At 38.2% G+C, this 23509-nt stretch overlaps 1 protein-coding gene across 9 annotated transcripts in view; it reads left to right on the top strand.

The window, feature by feature from the left end:
* Positions 1-11467, top strand: part of mid2 (midline 2) — a 365887-nt gene extending 354420 nt beyond the window's left edge. For all 9 annotated transcript variants that reach the window (XM_056769391.1, XM_056769388.1, XM_056769386.1 and 6 more), the window contains 2 exons: positions 6868-7075; positions 8084-11467. In XM_056769391.1, coding sequence (XP_056625369.1) covers positions 6868-7075; positions 8084-8486 — 611 coding nt within the window. In that variant the 3' untranslated portion in view covers positions 8487-11467. The remainder of the gene's footprint in view (positions 1-6867; positions 7076-8083) is intronic.
* Positions 11468-23509: the final 12042 nt, after the last annotated feature.

The following is a 23509-nucleotide window of genomic DNA, read 5'->3' as shown; positions in this document are numbered from 1 at the left end:
CAGGTCTGTTAAACAGTACAACGGGACTACATGCTTTAAATCCTGCATTCTAGTGGTCATACATCAATTTAAACACAGCGCCTCTGTCATACTTCTGCCGCTCGATGCCTTATTGACATACCGCCAGCAAAAAGCTGTCCAGCATGTTAATAATGGCATCCATCAGATGGTTTGGTGTCAGGCTGCTGGCATTTTGTGTGTGTTAAGAGAGAGAGAGGTCTGGATAAGCCCGAGTCCCTCACCTCAGCTGTCACACATCACCCCATCACCCTCCCAATGCAAGAACTCAACCAGAAACCACTGCATGGGCTCACAGTATTCAAATAGGTTATTGCATCAGCGTCTCTCTGCGCACTTGTGGAGGAGTTTGAGAGTGAAATTTAAGAGGAAACTGAAAATATTCTTCGATCTCATGCTTTCATAGGCTGTTTCTTCTCATTCCCTTTTTTATGGTTTCTCGAGCTTCTGCGAGAATATCGCAGCACACACAGTTTTCTGTATGTTTCCGCTTTTTCATCTCTCACCCCGAGCTGTCTGGGGCAGAGAGGTCTCGAGTTATAATGACAATGATGCCATTATGTGCCATTTTCACTCCGGCACACACACACAAAACTTGTGTGTCAGCTGTATTTCGGGGTGAAAACGTGTCCTATGGAGTAGGCAAGTATACTGATAGTAATATCTTTTCTTTTTTCCTTCAAAAAGTATAAATTGTATAGTTGCTGGCAAAGTTAAGAAACGAATGATTGTGGTTCCATGAAGATATTTTTTTTAAAACTGTTTAATACCAAATGTTTTGTGGCTTTTGTCCATGTCTGTTGGCTTGGAAGCTGTCTGTGTTTTAATGTTTAGGTTCCTCTAGCTCTGGCACTTACTAGAAAGATTCAATCCCTCCTTATAATACAGTCTACAATGCCAACAAGCAATTAGAAAACCAAGACAAATTATAAAATAAAGCATTGCCTATCAAGCCATTTCATGTAATCTTTAACAGGAGACCCTGCCCCACACACACCGAGCGAATCATCTCATCATGATTTACCCCAGCTGTGCCATCTTCCCATCTGACGCCTTTCAACACATTATTGACTTTTGGCCAGTTCCCTATTTCACGTTTTCTCCAACGCACCCGTGCTAACTCGACCGCGGAAAGTCCAGACACTTCCCCCCATCCCTAGAGAAATGCTTCTATTTAAAGACATTTACATAATCAAACGAACTGTTCAGGATTCAGGAATGCAGATTGAAAGTGCGAACAAGACCACCAAACCCTCAGCTCACAGTCTCTCAGTGAGTGCGTTCACATGCACAAAATAAACTGAATATTTCGAAACGAAATAAATCTATCAAAACCAAACAACCTGTTTACATGCAAAGTTATAAAGCGGCTATGCAGAAAACCACGTTTACATGGGAGTTTAAGACTTGCCGGGTTTCTCGCATTCAGTGAAGTCATCGTCGATAGTCTGTTTTGTAATTAAAAATGTAGCGGGAAAACGGTCGGAAGCTGTATTTTTATATCTCTTCTCATGTCCTCAGTACCTGCATATGCTAAAATAATTCTTGATTTTGACGTTTCTACATCAACTGCATGATTGGAGAGCCGACTTTTATGCATTATTTTACTATTACAATCGTTTAGGACTTTTAATTCTCCACCGTCAAACATGCGCACATAAACCAAACTGAGAGAAAACCGCTTGGCGCGGACTCAAAGTAATGGGCAAAAAACTACCTCTGCGGAGTGGGTTTTTCTTACGCCGTTTATGAGCTTTCCCCAATTAAAGAAAACCGGTTTACACGTTTACATGATCATACTTGTAATCAGATTATTAAGCATAACCAGAGTAAGACTGTGCTTGTAGACGCACTCAACGACAGCTCATCTCTCAGCAGCCTTGACAAATGACTATGATTCACAAAAGCAGAGGTGTAGAGAGGAATCCACTTTTTCGGTCCCATGATACTTATTTATTTTAATTACCAGAAATATGACATCTTGCCTCCCACATTGTGTTCAACCCAGACACTACACTGTAAAAATGTTTGAAGGCACGGTTCACCCAACAATAAAAATTCTGTCTTCTGTCATCTCACACTCGAGTTGTTCCTAATCTGTATAAATGTATCTGTATACTTTTGTTCTGATGAACACAGAGAAAGATATTTGGAAGAATGCTTGTAACCAAACAGTTCTTGGCCAACATTGACTACAATAGTAGAATAACATTATTTGTAAATTTCGTCGTTCCGTTGAACACAAACACATTTTGATGAATGTTTGACAACAAAAAAGTTCTGGGGCTCTCTTGACTACCATTGGAAAGTTCCTTCTAGGCTAGTCGATGGTGGCCAAGAACTGTTAGTTTATAAGCATTCTTCCAAATATCTTTGTCTGTGTTCATCAAGGCTCAATTGCAGGTTATCACCTGCAAAATTTACAAAACTTTATCACAGCCGATTGAAACTTTTAGATTTACACAAATTGAGTTGTTTTTACAATCTACATGATTTCCCCCTTACTCCTTTCTTAAGATAGTGACATCTATATAGTCATCATAATGTTTGAATTTTTTTAAGATTGCTGTGTTGACTCTTTGTCAAGCTCAACTATTCAACCCTGTTACTCTATTTATAACATGTTTATATTATGTCAGAGGTGATGGCCTCATGGGGCAGCACACTGACATATAGCACAACTGCGCCTCTGGCTACCCAAGTTCGATTCCCAGCTGGAGGTCCTATAGTAATCCCATTCCCCCCTCTCCTCCCTCTACTGCCCAGTAAAATCTATACTTTACTATCACTAAAAACATAATTTGGCATTATTAAACTATTTTATAAAATATTTAATTCTGACTTTTCATTTGGGACAATCGGCTGTAAAATATTTCAGAGTAATAACCAGTGTCTATATCAATTGTCGTATGGCAATACTCTGCGTGCTGAGCTTGTGTTTCGCCTCTAGCTTATAACATAATTTAAACTCGAATCAATATTTCATCCCAGTTTATCTATTTATTCGGTAAGTAGTTTCGCAGTAAACCCAAGTCTCCAGATGATCACCTTTTCAGGGCTGACTGTACATGTTCCCAAGCTTAATTTATAAAATATAAAAGTCTTGAAAAATCCAACCTGTCAATTACCTCTTTAGGTTGATGACCAACATTCTAAAGGTAATGCACCTATTTCACTTACCAGTTTAAAGGGAAAAAATTACAGGCTCTGTTAGTACCCAAGGTTGTTGGAGGGAATGCTGAAGGAAAGTAGGTTTCCCTGGAAAACCGGATGAATTAATCAGGATGGGAGTGTGTGCTTTCACCCTTCCTCCTTATTTATCATCCGTGCTTCTGTTCCTCCAACCCCCAATCCATCACCAGCATCCACTGTACGTGAGCGAGAGCTTTAAGAGCACCCAGGCTTGGAGCACAAATGGGAAGACATCAAATGGGTCTTTGCAGGTTGTGCTGAAATCAAAGTTTAGTTTCTCCAGCTGAACTTTGGATGAGACGGGATGTTCAGAGCCATAATACAGACAGCAGCAGGAATCTGAACACAGACTCAAATCTAGTCTATCCTACAGATCAAACCAAACCATGGATCAGTTATTCCTCACCTGGAGACTTTTTTGCTTTGTTCTGGGTATTTTGCTGTGTTTGCTATTGAGTTTAATAGTATTTTGTTTTCTTTTTTAGTACAGGGGTGCTCGGTTCTTCTTTTGGATATGTACTCCATTTTAGAGATGCCATATCAAGAGATAAACAACTAATAGTTCTCTTTTTTAAATTATCAAAAGTTTACTTCTACACATTAAAATGAGGTGTTATAGACTGCAATTAAAACCAAAATCTTCTGGAAAAGTATTCTAATGTATGGAAATGCTAATTATTTTAGGCAAAAATGTAATTTTTAAATTTTAAACTTTTTATGAGAAATATTGTCAAGATTTTCACTGTTTGTTCTAGTGTGTACTGATACTGGCCTGTGATGTCAGACTTTAAATAACAGCAGCACAGAATCAGCTTGTCTGTTTGTTTGTGTGTGGTCACACTGTCACTGTGTCTACACAAGTGTAAAATTATAATGGGTTCTAAAGCGTTTTGTTGTCTTTTGTAGCACCGGTCACGTCCGGTGTAGACACAGTGTAAGTTCCTATTGTAGGTGTTTCCTGTTTGATCTGGACCACCATGGCCAGAGACCGCACATAAAGCTAACATGAGAAATATTACATGACAAGCCGCCTCAAGGGCAAATATGTTTACTTGTTGTTAAAAGATCTCGGAATAATATTTACTTGTCCTGCCCGGCGCAGACATCGCTCAAGCTGTCAGCGGTCACCCTTCCCGGCAGAAAACACAGCAGTGCGGCCCAAGAGCACTGGAAAGTAAACTGTAAATACACCTCTGCACTGTATATATCTGACACAGATGTCAGCACCTGCCATTAACCTACAAGTTCTTACTCATATTTGTGGTTTTGCTAGCTCAGCTTCACATTTGAAAGCTTGACAGATTTGAACTCTGTAAATTTATCTTGTATTTTATATCTGTATCTTTATATCTTATGGACTATTTCTGGATGTTTTAGCTTTAATCGTGTTGCTATTTGACTCCTTTTTTTCCTCTATAGACGGTTTCAAAGCAACAACATAAACAAACGTTACTGCGCATGCACCCTTAATTTCAGGTACACATTCGCATGCAATACATTGCGTGTAGATTATTTATTTGCGTGTAATTTGGCTAAACTTTTCTCTCCAATATTTTGAATTAAGACTCTGATACCACCTCAACCGCTAGATGTCAATGAATCATACGGTTTCATACAATTATTATACACTTAATCTTTTTTTCTTGTTTTCCATTAAAATTGTCTACAAATTCTTGAATCAAGTTACATTTTCTTGATTTGCAATATTACCTAAGAAAATAAGTCTTGTTTTAAGTAACAAATATGAATTATCAGTGAATTTGTGCTTATAACAAGTAAAGAAATCTGCCAATTCGTAAAGAAAAATAATCTTGAATTAAGGTTTACCTTTTTTTGTCACTCAATTCAAGATTATTTTTCTTACCCCATTGGTAGATTTCTTTGCTTGTTTTAAGCACATATTTACAGATTTTTTTTTTTAATAATATCCAGACTTATTTTCTTAAATCAGTTTGCTCGAGTAAGAAAATCTTTTTTTGCAGTGTACTTTAAAATAATAACATAAATTAATATAATTATTATTATTTCATTAATTCAAATGCAAACAATTATTATTAGACACCTGGCAGACTGATAAACAAACACAGAGCACACGCGTCCGATGAAACGGTCATTTGACAGTTTCAAAGCAACAATATAAACAAACATAACTGTTTCTTTTGTGGCCCAAACTAGATGTGACATCCGGTACACATCTGCCAAAAATAGATTCCCCTTCAAATGTTTTTCTGACAAAAAGCAAAAAGTCTTATATATATCTTAGAAATAAATAAATAACATTAACTAGTAATAACATAAATGTATCTCTATACAACAAAATATGAATGTAGTGGAGTAGGCGGGGCGGGACCGTGGTTTGAGACCGGTGATTAATTGTTAATGAGCGTCAGCTGTGCGCGCACCGGTCTCGTATCACAGAGGAGATCTGGAGCATATAAGAGAACGAGCAGATTTTAGTTGTGGTTTGTTTGTGTCACCGGCAGTCGTCCGTGAGGGGCTGCAGGCTGTCTATTTGTTATTATTTTATTAAACGTATTGAATGTTTGCCGGTTCCCGCCTCCTTCCTTCCTTTATAGTGAACTTTGTTACAATGAATATAAATAAATATAAATCCAATAAAATATAAATAATTATTTTGTTAGCCACTAGCCAGAACGATAACCAAACACAAACCGTGTCTGTCGGATGAAACCGTCTAAGCAGATATGTGTTTTTATTATTTTTGTAGGATGACATAATAAAGATTCACATGTCACTATGTATCTTGCAGTAGTTTAAATATTTACACATCTCTTTCGAAAAGTAAACATGGTTTATCCATACTAGCCATGTTTTTTGTTTAAACTCAAAGCAACAATAGATTTACTATGGTCTCACCAATATAAAAGTAACATAAATAGTAACTATGGTAAAAACTATTGCAATACAAGTCACTGATCACTTAATCACACTCACACTATAATAAAACCTTGAGTCATTTTTCAAAAAGATGGTCAAATTCTCTCTGACTGGCTTGAAATACACGTATGACGAGACATTTTTCTCAGTTTTCTCTCCGACACCTGCCCTACACAATTATCCTGTTGTACACCATTTATGTCTTGACCGTTCATCAGTTTTATACTGGCAGACAATAAAGGTTTCTCCAGCATCTTGCTTGTTGCAGCCTGTCACGCATGTACGCCTCTGCATTTGTTCCCGGCGTCCTCAAAGACATGTCGTAAAATAGCATGACTGCTCATAAGCGTTGAGAATGGCTGCGCTCGTGGCGATAAGCAGTTCAAAGACAAAAGCGTATTAATGTAATTGGCTTCCAGCAGCGCATTGTGAGAACCTTTGGTATCTGGGTACAGTAAGGCAGATTCTGGGCTGAGGTGATTGGTTTGTGTTAGGGGACAGAGAGGAGATGATTGTTTTCCTGTCTTGTCAGTTTTTACACTATGATGGAAATGATTTATACGTGCCAAAGTTAAATCTCGCCTCTGCAGGGGTCACCTACGCTTTTCAAGAATCACATACGTCACTGTCATTCATTCGTATGTTATCGCATTCTCTCCCCATTATCAGAACAGTTATAACACACCAGTGCAGAGATCCTCCTCTGGTCTCAAAACTCATTCCAGTAGGAGTCATGGTGTGCTTTCTGTGTTCCTTCAGGCCAGCCTTTTAAACTGGACCCCAAAACAGCCCACAAGAAGCTGCGGCTGTCTAATGACTGCCTGACCATGGATAAAGATGAAAGCTCTCTGAAGAAGAGTCACACTCCGGAGCGCTTCAGCGGAACTGGATCGTACGGCGCTGCTGGCAACGTTTTCATCGACAGCGGCTGCCATTATTGGGAGGTTTTACTGGGAGCCTCTACATGGTGAGTTACTACATTACATAAGATTTTATATAATAACAACACCGGAGGCTTGTAGCGCACATGGGATTATTCTTTAAATGGGCTGTTTGGGCCCTTTTTAATGACTAGTAAAAAGTTAAACAACTTATAGACACCGTAAGCACTTGTAAAAGTCAATTATGATTCAAATTTTGGGTGTTGGACCCATGAATTAATAATCTTCATCTTTTTTACATACAAAATCCATAAACTTCAAAATTCAAGTCAATTAATAAAAAATGTTTTTGTTAGTTTAACTTAAAGAAAAGTAGACACCCGATTGCCTTAAAATTTTGAGGTAATTTAAACATATTAGTTAACTCAATGAATATGATGCAAACTCGTGTTGACAAATATTTTTAAGTTGAATTAACTCAGACTTTTAAGGCAGCCAGGCAACATATTTTTCAAGTTGAACCAACAATTGTTTTTTACAGTCATGAACTTTTTATTATCAGTTCAAAAAATAATAAGGAATACCCATAATTCCTTGTGTCTGAATGTTTTGAATATTTCTTTTTGGACAAAGAATAAGACCTGATGGTACATTTAAATAGTTTTTTAAATAATAGTTCTCACATGGATTTTAATACTTATTTTAGTATAATTGATACAATTTTACGCAAAAAAAAATGTTTTCTGTAGTGACTATTTTTTTTGCTTTGGTAAAATTCATTCATCAAATTTCATTCCACAATAATGAAGATATGTGTCAAAATGTATTTTTTCTGTGGAGAATCAAGTTCATTCATTGGTTGACATGAATTCTTTTAATACATTTTGTTGTAGTATCATTAAATATAAAAAAATCACAAAATTTAAACAACTTAATTTTAGTTCATTCGACATGAGCAGCAGAAGTGAAGTGAACTTAAATATACAAGTATAAACTTCTTTATTTCATCCCAATGACCAAGGAAGCCAAGACAAAAAACCTTCACGATGCCTTTGTTTCTATCGACAGTATTCAAAAAATTTTCTCTCTGTTAGGTACGCTCTCGGTGTGGCCTACAAATCAGCACCCAAAAACGAATGGAGCGGTAAAAACTCGTCCTCCTGGGTTTTCTCGCGCTGCAACAACAACTTCCTGGTGCGGCACAACAATAAGGACTCTCTGGTGGAAGCGTCGCTGCAGTTGCGCAGGGTGGGCGTGCTGCTGGACTACGACAACAACGCCCTCTCCTTCTACGACGCCATGAACTCCCAGCACATATACACTTTTGACGTTTCCTTCCTGCTTCCCGTGGCTCCCACATTCATGATCTGGAATAAGTCTTTGATGATCATGTCAGGGCTGCCCGTGCCGGATTTCGTGGACTGCTCGGAGCAGCAGGAGAGCATCTGCCGCCAGCAGGATTCACCGTATGTGTCTGGTATTAAGAGCTGCCACTGAGTCGATGGGCACGGGGGCTTCTAGAAAGTTCCACGTTGGGTTTCCTCAGTTTTATCCCAGTGTTCCCTTTTTCTTTTAAACTGAGGTGAAGTGTGGTTTGGTATGAGGATGTTCTGATATTTGCGGTCACATATACAAGTGTTACGGGACTTTGAGTCGTTTCTTATGAGCTCCCCGATTACAGCTGAACGGGGGAAATACAATTGTAAATTATTTATGACTAATATGTTGGTTTGCTTTTTTGTCAGTTTCAATGTATCCCTAAAAGCACTTTTTGGAGTTAAATTTGTCGCCCCTTAGTGTAAAAAGATTTGCTAACTTGAAACAGGGTTGTACTTGCTTTTGGACCGGATTATTACAGCGGATGAGGTGTGCGGGTTAGATTTATTATCTGATGGGTCTAGAACACACACTTTTGATATTCAGGGAGAAAAAGATCAACTTTACAATTCGTCTGGAGAAAATGGCATGATATGTATTTCCTCTGTGATTTGATCTCACCTTTTTGGTTTTGTTTTTTGTGAAAAGCATGAGGCACAAATTTCCCAGGTGTTTATTTTTACATGTATGTTTAATATTTGCTATGATTCTTATCGTACCACTAAATCCCTTCAGTGGATTTGTTCTTCCATCAAGAAACCACAGTGATAGTTCACAAGATCTCAAAGAAAAACCGTCAGTTTGTTGATCGTTTTACACGTGCTGTGACTCAAAACGTGCTGTTACGACTGAGCATCCAAAGCAAGACATGACAGCGCTCTCCCATCATACTGTACTACATTACAGTAATATTATTTTCATAATGGCTGTTGTGAATCTTACATGATCTTCCTGCGTGTGATATTCAGGGCTGGACACCCCGAGCTGGGTACATAAAGACAATCACTTGTGCTAGAGCAGGCAAAAAAATCAAGTGTGTAGCAGGAGATCTTTGCAATAGCATGTTAAACTTGAAAAAAAGTGGTTTGCATCCCTTTGAAAGGCGTTTCTTTGTAAATATGCAGATTAGGAAGTATTGATACTACTGACAGCGCTCTATTTCTCTCTGCAGTCGCTTATCGTCAGTTGGATTTGCCTCTTTCGTCATCTGAATGTACATAAATGATCTTCTGTTTTTGTATATCTGATAGAAAGCACAGAGAATTTACCATCAGATCCATTTCGCAACGTATTACGTTTCCTGGTACTTTAAGGTGGAGCTCAATGTTGTTTGTTTTCATGCGAAGTCTGTTGTTTTTACGCCTGATTCACTAAAGGAATTTTCCAATTTAGGAAATGATGCTCAAAAGTTTCGCGCTTCGTGCACCGCAGTTTTGAATGATGAGGCGAACCATTCAGGTCCTGCGCACCTGAACAAGCTAATGAAATTCTTCAGGATTACTTGAAAATTACAGCCAATTGGTTTTGATTAGAGTTGGATGCGAGCTCGGCTGGAGCACAATTCAATAGCTCTGCTTTACAGCATTGCTCTACCGCAGCCAGACACCTGAATCGGCTCCTGCGAGCATCAACACAATTCATCAACAGCAAATTGGCTGAAAGTGCATTTTTCTTACAATTTCACTACAGATCCATTATGAAATATTCCTGAGGTTTCAGGAGCACGTTTATTGAAGCATGAGGATCGGATGGTCGCCAGGTTTTTATAGATCACAGCGTTTACATCACTCCTTCCAGCTCGTCCAGTTTCACTTCTCCGTCTCAGCTCTTCCTCTTTCTCATTATCACTCTGTAAGTTTTAAGATAGATTCAAGATGCATGAGAGATGATAGCCACATCTGTGACAGATTACTCTTTTTTTCACATCCCATATGAAGACTTGCAGATCTTGTGGAATTTTCAAGTTATAATCTCGAAAAATTTATTTTTTAAGTTGCAAACTCATTTTTCAGCAATGATGCTTTATCAAGGCAGGCATTGCATCACGTTTTTTTAGCATTGTAGTGATTTCTGGTAAATATCTAGTGTGGTTTGACCAATGACGTGCTTTGACACTTGATGTGCTTGCTTGAGATGGATGTCGATGTCGAGTAGTGCTCCAAAAAACGGATTTTTCAGTTCTGTGCAGTTATAGCAGCAGTCAGTGCGGGAGACATGTACCACCGTCACTTTGATTTCTGTGTGAACACACCCTCTTCTCTAGCTCTATCCCTTCCTTTTGGATCATTTAGTCTTTCGGTTGACAGTTCTCAGTATTGTCACCGCAGTCGGAGCTGTAACTGATGGCTGAAGCAAGAGTCATGTGTTTCTGCCTGAATGGGTCTTTATTTTGTGACAGCGCCGCTCTCAATCCTGCATGAAACATAGTGCGTATCATGATGAGTCTTCAGCGCTGCCATTTATCATTGATGATATCTGCAGGCAAATCTTAAGTAAGTGTTTGAGATGCTTGATTTCAGGTCACCAACCATGTGAAAGTTAAATTTCAGGCTTTTAAGCGAAGGTGAGGAGCTGGAAAGCAACGGTCGCGAGTCTCTCGCAGGGACTGTTGATCTGTGATCTAGAGCGACATGCTCAATCCATTTGTTCATGTACGCTTCACTGGGTCACTGCATGACTATGTGGCCCGGACCGAAGCTCTTCCTGTGCTGTTTTATAGAAACATTTTTACTTGATTTTATGGAAAATGTCCGGGAAAAGATATCATTGTCGTGTCATATCAGACCTCCACTTAGCCGTGCTTTTCTTTGCATTTAAGACCGATTAATGAATTACGATTATGTTTTCAAGCAGTCATTTTTACATTTCCGATGGGTGGGGGGTTATGAAATCATGATGAATTTTCCTCTTTCAGGCTTTTATGTGGGCAAGCAGCTGTTTTCATCAACATGATGCTCCTGTTTCAATAGATATATTACCTAGCAAGAAAAGAATGTAAATCATAGGAGGAAATATATATTATATAAAATTGTATAATATGCAAAAATATATATGAACTATTGTTATTTATGTGAGTCCAAATAAAAGTCTGATCCCACATGCGTCTTTGTTCTGTGTGTTCTTGCACGATGAGGTCAGTAATGTCAAATTATTTTGCCTATAGGTTTATGAACAAGAGTGCATCAGAGGGTTTTGACAGGGCACCCAGTGCTCACAGAAATCCTGTTAGGTATCACTTGTGTTCCTCAGCTGCTGCCACTAGAGAGGGACTGACACTGACTTTACATTGATCACTCTAGCTTAGCATTATAAATTCAATAACATTCAGCATACAGTCGTAGGGAAAATCACATTTGTTTGTTCGACAAATTCTCTTGACAACATGCTTTAAACATTCTCGAGTGTTGCATTATCAAAATATTTTTTTATTCACAAGTTATTGTTTCGCTTTGGAAATTGAAAAAATATATTATAAAACAGGCAGTTCTGGTCCTTGATTCTAAGTGGTTGAGCCGTGTTCTAAACTGTTACAATATATTATAACTGCTGACTGCATTACATAGCCTTAAGGGTGGTATACACTACACGACTATTGAATTGTCTAAAATACTTAAAAAAGTAGTTTCCAATCAATTGTGTACTTTCCTACAAAATAATGACATACATGAAAAGTTTCAGTCTGGCTTAAGACCGCATTTTAGCACTGAAACTGCGATAACAGATAAAGGTAACATGTCACTCTTAGTCCTGCTTGACCTTAGTGCTGCTTTCGATACTGTAGACCATAAAATACTATTCGATCGTTTTCACAATTATACCGGTTTTCAGGGACAGGCGGTTCAGTTGGTTCAGATCTTACTTATCAGACAGATATCAATATGTCCATTTAAATGGGGACTCCACAAATCTCACTCAAGTAAATTATGGATTACCTCAGGGATCGGTTTTAGGACCCCTGCTTTTCTCCATATACATGCTTAGAAAACATGGAATTAGCTTCCACTGTTATGCAGATGATACTCAGCTATATATCTCATCAAGACCAGATGATTCCATCCAACTATCCAAACTGGCAGAGTGCATCGAGGACATAAAATAAAACTTGGATGACTAGTAATTTCCTTCTTTTAAACTCTAGCAAAACAGAAATATTACTTATAATACCAAAAACACATAAACAGAATATTTATTTAAATCCACCAAAGGGGCTCGAGCTTTCTCATTTGTAGCACCTAAACACTGGAATAGCCTTCCTGATACAATTCGAGGGTCAGAAACACTCTCCCAATTTAAATCTAGATTAAAGACACATTTTTTTCAGCCAAGCTTTCACTTAATGCATAGTAAATGAACAGCAGCTACGCTTATTATTCTCCATCTGCCTTGGGATGCCCATCCCATTTCCGGCAGGTCCAGATGATCGACATTTGCCCATCCCTAACTAGAGATTACGCCAGCTACAGCTGCAGACTGACTGACCATCCCAGCTCCATCTAAGGCAATTCCACCATCACCCAAGATAAATACGAACATCTGACCATCCCAGCTCAGACCACTACATCCCCAACCAAGAGCAAAGACGGACTACTTGTAACATTAATGCTGAAGTTACAATACTTGGTATTTAATGCTAAACTTACATCACATGTCAGCAGTTTGAAGTTATAGCTGCGTTCAGTGGCCCTGATTGGAGGTTCCTGGGTGGGTGTTTGTGGGGAGTGGGGGGGCTCGTGGGATGTGGTTGGGGGGATTCATCCGCTGGGGCTCTGTTGGTCCGGTTTGGTCTTGTTTTATGGTCGAAGTCGGACAACAGAGGAATAATGTTACAACATGCCATTACTATTTTCCCTGGTTGTTCCTCTGTTTTCTGGTGTCGATCGTGGAGTGGGACCGGGTTGGACCTGCACGGTTTTCCGCAAGTGGCACTTTCTGGGTTGCGGATGGTGGGCTCTCCCTCTTCCTCGTGGATATTTGCTCGGTGGCTTTTGGTCGGGGTCACTGAGTGCAGCTATGACACGTCAGAGGGGATCTGGCCCTCCCGGCTGAGCCTGGTTTCTCCCGAGGTTTCGGTTTCTCCATTAATCAATCATTGGAGTTTGATTTCCTCGCCACACCATGGCAGTGTTGACTTGCTCATTTTTTTATTTATTAGAATGATCTTGCTTGTTCTATAAACACCATGCACTGTGCTGTGTTTTACCTTTTCTGTTTTTCTGTTTGCTCTTGTAAAGCTACTTTGGAACGATGCACATTATGAAAAGCGCTATATAAATAAACTTGAATTGAATTGAAATCTGAACAGATTTTTTAAAATCTTGACATGACACACTTGCAGACTTTGTGAAGGTTTTCACAGAAAACAGGCCATAACAATACCCGATAAAACCTGCAGACTAGCGCAGACTTTCTGTAACAAGTCCAGATTGAAAATCTAGGCAAAAGCCTTGTAATGTATTCCAGCCATAGAGATCACTCTGCCATTGTTGTTGCGTCTGTGTTGCTTGGCCTTTCTACACATATGGAATAACCGTTTTATAAAAGCAATAGGCCCTGCAAAGCAATAGGTTACAAGTGCATTTTAATGAAAATGATCCTTTACATAAACAGACATCTATAAATAAAAATGTTGCACATTTTAAAATCAGAAAAACTGATTTTGAAAAGGTCTCTTAATTATATTCCGCGGTTGTATTTTGTGTGTTCGAATACTTTCCATATGGAAGCTGTTGGTACTTATACTGTATGTTACAAGAAAAGGTGGCAAACAAAGGAAAACAATATTAGGTGCTCAAAGTGAAATGAACATATAAGTACTATTTTATATTCAGAACAATTTGTTCGGAATCGTCTCTTACAGTACTATAATTATGATGTATGTTCCCCTTAAGATCTAATAGAGGTGAAATTTACCTTTGATTTAACTAAACCAGCTGCTTCAGTCTGATTCCTGCAGTTTTATTGAACACAGAGTTCTTCAGTATGTCATCACAGCTTTTCACAGAGCTCCCGCAGTCGTACAGTCACAGCAGCCATTACGGCTCTCTTCAGTAATGACTCTTATCATCTGTGCGAATGAAAATGAGGCCTGATGGAGGAGTTCACCCTGCTCTTCTCCTCTTAAATTGCTTCACTACTGCGGCTGCAAGATTTCCAGTTTGAAATACGCAGCGGTGGTGATAGTCAATGAAGTCAAATGTCAGCAGGAAAGACTGAAATGTAAAAGCTGGAATATGCTTGATTGTTGTTATGAACGTGTGATTTGCTAAACTAGCTTAATAAAACCCACAGCACAAGTGAGAGCAGCATCGCATTCATCGAGAAAAAGATCTCAGGTTAATCTTTGGCATTACTTTATGACGTAGCAATATTGTTTTAACCTGCATTCAAGATTTTTTTATGTAATCTTGTAACTTTTTCTGAAAGATGCAATACTCTTGCGTTTATAAAAAAATAAAATCATTTTTTTAATACACTTCTTAATAATAAGACATTCTTATTATTTAAATTTAACCTCCAAATAAATGTAGAAACAACAGATTTCTTCAACAGCATCATTTAATGAATGAAAGCCAACATTCTGATATAAATACTACAACTAATGTCTCTATTAAATTGATTATTATTATAGCCATCTCGTCTCTCTAAGCAGATCGGATGCCTTCCACATTTTAACAACTCTTTGCATTCATTTAAGATTTTATTTAACACGCTGAAGTCTTAACACTTCACACCTAACACTTTAACAATTTGAAGTTTACGAAAATCCAAGACAAAATGTGCTTTCTGACATAATCTTTTGTGGTTTTGTTAATTCAAACAAGAAAGAGACCTTAATACTGGTGCGCTGTCTGATAGAGATTCACTGATGCAGCCTTTAGGCCATGACTGTATACACAAGACTGGACCGCAGTCGCTTTGCGTTTTGCCGCATCCAACAGCTAAATCCGAGGTCACACTTGACTTTTCCCTCCATTGACTTCTATTCTTATGCATGCGACAGACCGGACCCTCAAGCCCCTCTGAAGATTTTTTGCATTTCGACCTCCGCCGCTTTGACCCGCCAGCTTGGCAAGCGGGGTGCTTGCCGGAGCTGGATTACTTACACTGTTGCAAGTCTTGTCTAAGTGTACTGTGTGCTTGTTTTTCTCCCCACCTTCCTCATGTTATGCTGTATTTCCTTCTTGATACATTTCGTTGCATAGTACTTGTACATGTGTAATGACAATAAAATTGAATCTCATCTCATACCAAAGTTCAAATTTGGTGAACTCTGACCTGCCAATTCACGTCACGTGAGTGCATGAGATCAATAAAAAAAAATTACGTCACAGCGTGTCCTCTCAGTACAGGAAATGTCAAAGATTGAGGAATCCCTGCCCATCTTCGCAGCACCGTCGGAATTTTTTTTTGCATGCTCAAAGTCTAATCTGACCTCGGCATAAACTGTCTATCTACACTGAATCGCACTTAAGTGGTTTAAATGCCTTTACATAAGAGTGTGATTATATAATGTAATGCTAGACATAGGATTTCAAAACAAACAGATTCTGCGTTAATTGTATTTAATATTTTAACGCGTTAGTTTGAAAAATATGAATCTCATGCGCTGTAGTGTTAGCATTGACAGTCCTAGTAAAACTTTTTTTACACTTACAAAGTTTATCTCCCTGAAAAGTGAGGTGTGCTATGATTGGCCAGTTAACCAGTGCGTAGTGATTGGTCGAGTACTGCAAGCGTGTGACCGAAATATAACACCTCTTACCATATTTGGAACATCGGGTTCCAAATCAATTGTACTGTCAGGTACGCCCACCTTACTTGCGTATTCGTTTGGGCGGTCTTAGTCAAATCATACCACGAACTGACGTAGATTTGTGGGGGTGTGGTTACACGAGGCGTTTCAGGCAGATCTGGGTGATCATTCGCTTTAACATAGAATGCATCTTTTGTTCCGACACTTTCATTTTTGCAATTCTACGTGTCTAATACATGCATAGGCAACTTATAACACACCAAAGACACAGAAAAACACGTACAGTATTCGCATCATATGTCTCCTTTAAGTTAGTATCGTTCATTGTTATCCAGGAATAACATGTTTCATGACTGACCAATCAGAATCAAGTATTCCAAAGAGCCGTGAAAAATGTTTTTATAGTCTTTGGTGCCAGTCATCATATATTTTTACAGTGGTGCCGTTTTTTAAGATGATCTAATAGAAACTTTAATGAGCATTTTGAACCGATAGAGATTTTAATCAAAGCTTTGACATTAAAGTTGCCCTTAAATCAAAGCCTCAGTAAATCTTGTCAATCGAGCTGTTCTGTGCCTGTGATAATGAGTCAGTCTTACATGCGACTCATTGCCTAAATGTAATGTTAATTCCCACTTAGCTTCATCACCTAGTCTGCGGTGGAACCCCCTTTAATTACCATCTTAATTACACGAGTAATGAGAAGATCTAGAACAACTTGTTATATCATTTGTCACCTCATCCCTTAATGTGATGTAAAACAACAAATTAATTAGATCTGCCTGAAAGTGTGTTTTAGCAGAGCTGGAGCTGTCACTACGTACAAATCACTCTCATATGTCACACTGTCACTTTGTCAGAGCAAATAAATATCATTGACATCATATGATTAGGGAGAAAAGATGCCTCGATGACCTTGGGATGACATTTAAATGCTACAGATAAGCCGCACAAGTAGGAACAGCATCTCAGGACGACACAAAAATAGCTCAGAAATGCCCTTCACGTGACCCTGTGCTTCTGCTGGAATCCGGGTTTACACTACTATTGCAGTGTATGTTTTGTGTTTGCACGTGGTTGGACGTAATGAGCAGTAAAATCCATCAGGCCGCCTCTGATGGCTCATGAACACCTGAGGCAGCTGCATCTACCTGATGACTCCCTGACACCTAGAACATCTCTGAAACAGCCCATTTTAGTCCCATCTGTTCCACAGATAACTGAACCATTTTCACACCCCCCTCCCTTTTACCAGCTGCTGCCCAATTTGAGACAGATTTCTGGAAACTATCGGAATAGATGTGCACAAACTGTGCTTAATGAAATGTGTACTTTCCGTTTTGTGATGTGGTGAGCGGAGCACCAACTGCTTGGCTTTTAAATAGAAGAACGGGTAATAACAGTGAATTCTGGAGAACAGTTGTTTGTTAGGCAGTTTTACCTTTTACATATGAAAGACTCTACGCTTCTTAACTATGTTTATATCATATAAAATTATAGTATATAATTATGTCATTTGATACTCAAACCGAGTTTTTCTATTACAATCGGCCTATAGGGTTGTCACAATACCGTTAACATATATGACGATATTTCACCCGCTGAACTATCACAATACCAAATGGTATTACAATTCTGTGCAATGCGGTGGTTATTCATTATTCCGATCTAAAAAATTAACCAAAATTTCTCAAATAACAAATATAGATGAAAACAATCCCAATTTAGAACACTTCATTAATGAGAATACCTGCCTATAGACCACTTTGAAAGAAAGAAAGTCTTTCAGGCTAAATGCAGAAATTTTTGCATAGAATTGATTTATATATGTGAGCTTTTTAAAATAGAGTAAAAAAAAAATGAAACCAAAAAACAAGTGTTTACATCTTCCGAAGTGATAAAAACTGAAGACCAATCGTACAGATGTCATGAAACAATCCACATAAAAAAATTGCTGCATACTAAGGTGCTGTGTGTAATATTTTGAAGAATCTACTGACAGAAGTTCAATGTAATATAATTTTAGTACATTACTATGTCTTCAGAGGTCTATAAAGACCTTACATAATGAAGGGTTATGATTTATCACTTTAGATGGAGTTTTTTCTATCTACATAGGCGACACCGCAGGTCACCTTGCATGGAATTCGTCGTGTTGTAGCCCTTGACGAACAAACTGCTCAACAGAGTGTGTTTCGTAAATATGTGATCTCCTCCAGCAAAGAAGCGAAACCTTTACAACATCTTTGTCCTGTGGTTGAAATACTTTTTAACTAAGACAGTGAATCATTCAACTGTTTATTTTATTCGAAAAGACTTAATTATTTAAGACCCAAATGACTCATCCAAACCTTGGACACACATTTTTTTTAAGAAACTGAGCTGCATTTGGTGCCATTAAAGGTACAAGAGAAATGCGAAAGCACTCATGGCTTTTTAAACAAAACGTTTAAATGAACATCTACGAAGCTTTAGCATTGCGACGCTATCGTAGTATCGTATTGAATTAAATAGTATATTTTTAAGATACCTTATATTTCACACATCTTTTGTCATTTTAACTTGTTTGCCTGTACTTCGCTATAAAGAATAAATAAAACGCAGTGTTGTGAAAAGTGTTACAAAATAAAATCTGAATTGAATTTGAATTGAGCTATCCCTTCATCATTAAGTCAATAAGACGTTATCCCTGTACACCATAAGTCAAGACAAAACCATTCTTGCCTGCACGTTCAAGTTTCAATGCAGTAAAATTTGTCAACCATATTTAATACATTTGCTGGTTGCCCTATTTTCTCAATTCATGAATTATTGATTACACTTCTCCACAATATATTAACGCTATATATTTTCAATGCAGTCCGTAGAAGAAATGTATCATACTTTAAGGGGCGAGCGGTGGAGAAGTACCACCTGTCTTTTAGAAATAACAGGCGTGGCTCCCAGCCAACTGAGTGATGAAGCAAAGCCTTAACTCCTGAGCAATGAGGATCTAAGCAGCCAGTAGATCATTACTTTCCTGGACTCAACCGGGATTAATCTCACAAGGAGCCATCAATCACAGCAGCCACCCTGAGCCTGAAGGCTTTATGGCCGTGTCTGACAGAGAATGATGGACTTGAGTTTCTTCAAGATCTGAACATATCTCTGGAGGTGCAGGACCTCTAAAACGCCCTAAGAGCTGGAGCGTGGTCATAGATCCCAATCTGGTTGATGACGGAATTGGATTACAGTTGATATCAGCAGGATGATTGATTCCTTTAACCCTTTATCTAGGGGCATTCCTTGTGGGAATCTCACTCAGGGGATCTGTATCTTTTTGTAATGCTCCTCTGATTCATTCTGAGGTCTCCTATCACCTATACATAGATACTATCACAGTGGGATATCAAGTCAACTCAGAAAACTCACTTAGTATACCGAAACATGTTAGGTGTAAGGTTGTCAGTATTTTATCTCTTAGCATGTCCCCAACCAGGGTTGCCAGATCTTAATAACAAAGCCAGCTCAATGGCCAAAAATTAACTCAATGAACCCGATCTAAATCCCAAACTTAAAACTGCTATTTTAGTCACTAATAAGCAAACAAACAATCTACTGTATTCTTGAAAGTCACTGCATTACTCATATACATTCTCATAAATGACTTACTTTTATGATTAAAGAATCAATCCATCTTTCACTCACAGCAACAGTTGTAATCCGCAATTTTGTTCGATCCACTAATGTGACTTCTTCTGGCACAGAAATTTAAGGTGAGATGTTGAGCGGCTCCTGCATTTCTTATTAGCCAATAGCTGGGGTTGAAGCTAGATTCTCTACAATCTAGAAAGATTATGATTGGTCAGAAAAAACAAATGAGAAGCGGAAGTGTAGAGTGATGTCATAAAAATCGTTGATCCATTTGACGGAAGCGAGAATCATGTAAGTTATAAATGCTGAAATCTTTTGGATCACACTAGTTTACAGATATCCTAAAGGCTAACTTATTCAAACTAAATATAACTCAAATTAGTATTTCATAGGGACTTTAAAAGTTGACCCATTCAGCGGGAAAAGGGGGGACCTGGCAACCCTTCTACAACTGAACGAGGTGGTGTGCGCTCGGTTTCAGCTCACCATCCTCCTCTAATGAGTTATAATTATATGAATTCTCTGATGATATGAATTATTATGATTACTGTGGTCACTAAGACAAAAATAATTTAACTGAATTTTCAATGACGGGAGAAAAACACGGGTCATTCAGAAAGCCGAATCCTCTGAAACATGATCCTTTGACTAAGCACTGGCTGATTTGAATGTCAGCTGATAAATGAATGAAAAAGAGCACCTGAGGGCTTTGATCCAAAAGTGCACGTTCTGTGTAAACACCTCTCCAAAAAAAACTTGTCATTCTCCGGGGCCTGATGTTCCTGCGTCCTGCCTGCTTCTGTCTAACCCTTTGATATTTAATCTAATCTGCCTTTCATGTGGATGAAAGATTAACTGCAGATTTATTCAGGGCGCAGTGTTTACCTAATAAGTTCAGGTGCTCATAATAAACGGGATGAACAACCTTGACTTGCACGCATCCAGATTTCTGTTTTGAACCTGCCAAGGGATTGAAAGCTTTCATGGAGAAATCAGCTTGAGTGGCTTGAAGCGTATTACTGTTCCATGTTACAGGCCCAATACAAACCAGAGCCTACAGCTATTTCATTTGGTTAAGTTGATCATGTAAGCTTCAATACATTATGTAAAGAAAAGCAACCAAAATGCTTTTAAAGGCACATTCAATTCAGTCTATCTGTTATCTGTTATCTATGCTTGTATCAATATATTATATTATTATTATTAATAGTAGTAGTATTATTGTTCTTACTATTTTTATTGTTATTAAATGATTATAATCAAGTGAGATTTTTGGTTAAATAAGTAACAATACGGCAACCCTGACAGATCTGATTTCCCCAACGTCAAATTAGTTATATAAAGAGAAAATAACATTAATAAAATGTGGCAACATCGGCAAGAACTTTTGTCTCTCTATTGCCATCTCTGTTTGAAACGCAGGTTATTTTACAACTTAAAAAGGTTTTGTTCGCACAAAAAAAATGTACACAAAAATATGTAAAACCTTTGATGTTCATCTGAAAATATGTGTAAGAATATTTTTAACCAAACAGTTTTGGGGCACAATTGACTTCCTTGGTAATGAAACTACTATGATATAGTCTATAGTGCCCCAAAACGGTTCAGTTTCCTACATTATTCTAAATATCTTCTTTTGTGTTCAACAAAGCAAAGAAATGTATAAGGATTCAAACAACGTGAGGGTGAATAAATGTAGATAGAATCTTCATTTTTGGGTGCACTGTCCCTTAAACGTAGATTTAGGTCAAATGATGATGTCCCACCAAATCTGACCTGACAAGTCAAATTATAAATCAATATTATAAATGCTACAGTTGTGAATCTGGGTAAGACTAGGAGTCCGTTTTGAACACACAACTTTATTTTTGATTTATTTTTTTTAACGCATGAAAAGATACAGTTTGCTTTTTCTTTAAAATTGCAAACGTCTGGGTAAATGTGTTTGTCCTTTGTGCCAATCATATATCTGCCCACATTGTCCTATAGAAGAGCTGTTTAAAACATCTCCCAGCTCTTGGTTTTGTTGATGCTAATGTCAGCACACAGTTGGAGACTGAAGCACATGTGTCTTGTCCTCACAGGAGGCAGCAGAAGCAGTGGGGCGGCTGCAGGATGCTGTTGTCTTCCTCAAGCTTCATTGGCTCTGTACCAGTCTGTAGGGTCGGTTGCGCTGTGCCGCATTTCTCTCTGGAGTGAACCGCAAAACAGTCTGTGACTGGTGTCTCGGAGGAGTATTAGAGCATTGTGGGTAAGAGCTTGGAACAGACTCGTGGGGGGTTTTAATGCCCTTGCAGTGAGCTTGCCATTTCTTCTCAAGTGCTGCGCATGAAATGGCACCTCAGAGGGATTTTACTTGAGAAATATTTTGCACTTTCACAAGGCTTTTTGAAACGTTGACCGGAACAAGTTGCTTAAGGAGTGATTTGTGATGCATATGTGGCCCTGCATGACAAGAACATGTATTGTGTTCGTACAATAGTGAAATGTATCAGATAATATATACTGCATTTTGTGTATAATATTGATTATTTGCCTTTTGATTCAGTTAAAGGTGGGGATGTAACGATTCACCAACTGAACTGAATCGCAATACATTTTTTGAACAGCAGGGGCCGCCATGTTCAGTGCAAACGTGGACATGCTGATATTTCTTAAAGGGGTCATATGTCGGAAATACGTGTCTTTCTGGTTCTTTGGTGTGTTATAAGTTGCCCATGCATGTATTAGACACGTTAAATTGCTAAAATTTAGGTGTCGGAACAAAAGATGCATTCTATCTAAAAGCGAATGTGAACCCAGACCTGCTTGAATCGCCTCGTGTAACCACACCCCCACGCATGTACGTCACTTTGTGGTATGATTTGACTAAGTGTATACACAAGTAAGGTGGGCGGTCTTGTTAATCTCATTGTACTGTCGCAGCCTGATGTTCCGAATATGGTAAGAGGCGTTACGTTTCTGTGCAGTATTCCACCAATCACTACGCACTAGTGACCTGGCCAATCACAGCATACCTCGCTTTTCAGAGCGATGAGCTTTGTAAAATATCAACACGTTTCAGAGAGTCGAACAAAGACGAGATACAAACATGTATGTGGAAAGTACAGAGTTTTTAACCTTAAATCTTGTATACACATTGTATTACATCTAAAGCAAAAAATTATATTCGTTTAAGCCGAGTCAAATGATCCCTTTAAATGCAAAAATCCAAGAAAAGCACAGACAGTATTAGTTTGTTTATAGTAAAAATACTTTCTCTATTACTAATTTGTTTTAAAAATGCAGTTTAGTTCCGTTATTTGAAATTAATTATTTTTGTTACAAATAATGTGAAGTATTTAAGAAATAATACAAGGGAAGTTTTTCATTTCTAGTTTGTTTCAAATAAATAATGAGTTAATTGTGAATACAATACAAAAATAAAATATGTGGTTATTTTACATGTTGCTGTGAAACTGTACAACACAAAAGGACTGACGGCCTCAGTAACCATTCACTTTCACTGGTTGTACAGAAGATACAATGAAAGTGAATGGTGACTGAGCAAGTACAATTATACATATTGTGTTCACATAAGACAGTCAAATGCGTTTAGAACAAATAAGAGTCAGACTGACAAGCCCCGGGACTTTGTATTGCGCATGAAATTCTATTTATCTTAATTTAACCCTAATGGTAAACATAAACAACAGGTCTTTGTAGTTAACAAGATGTGATCGTATTTGTCCTGAAGGCGAGTAGCTCATGTTGGTTT

Source organism: Triplophysa dalaica, chromosome 16, assembly GCF_015846415.1.
Source record: "Triplophysa dalaica isolate WHDGS20190420 chromosome 16, ASM1584641v1, whole genome shotgun sequence".
Lineage (NCBI taxonomy): Eukaryota > Metazoa > Chordata > Actinopteri > Cypriniformes > Nemacheilidae > Triplophysa > Triplophysa dalaica.
Note: the sequence above shows the minus strand (reverse complement) of the source record. Positions and strands in the feature narration are given on the sequence as shown.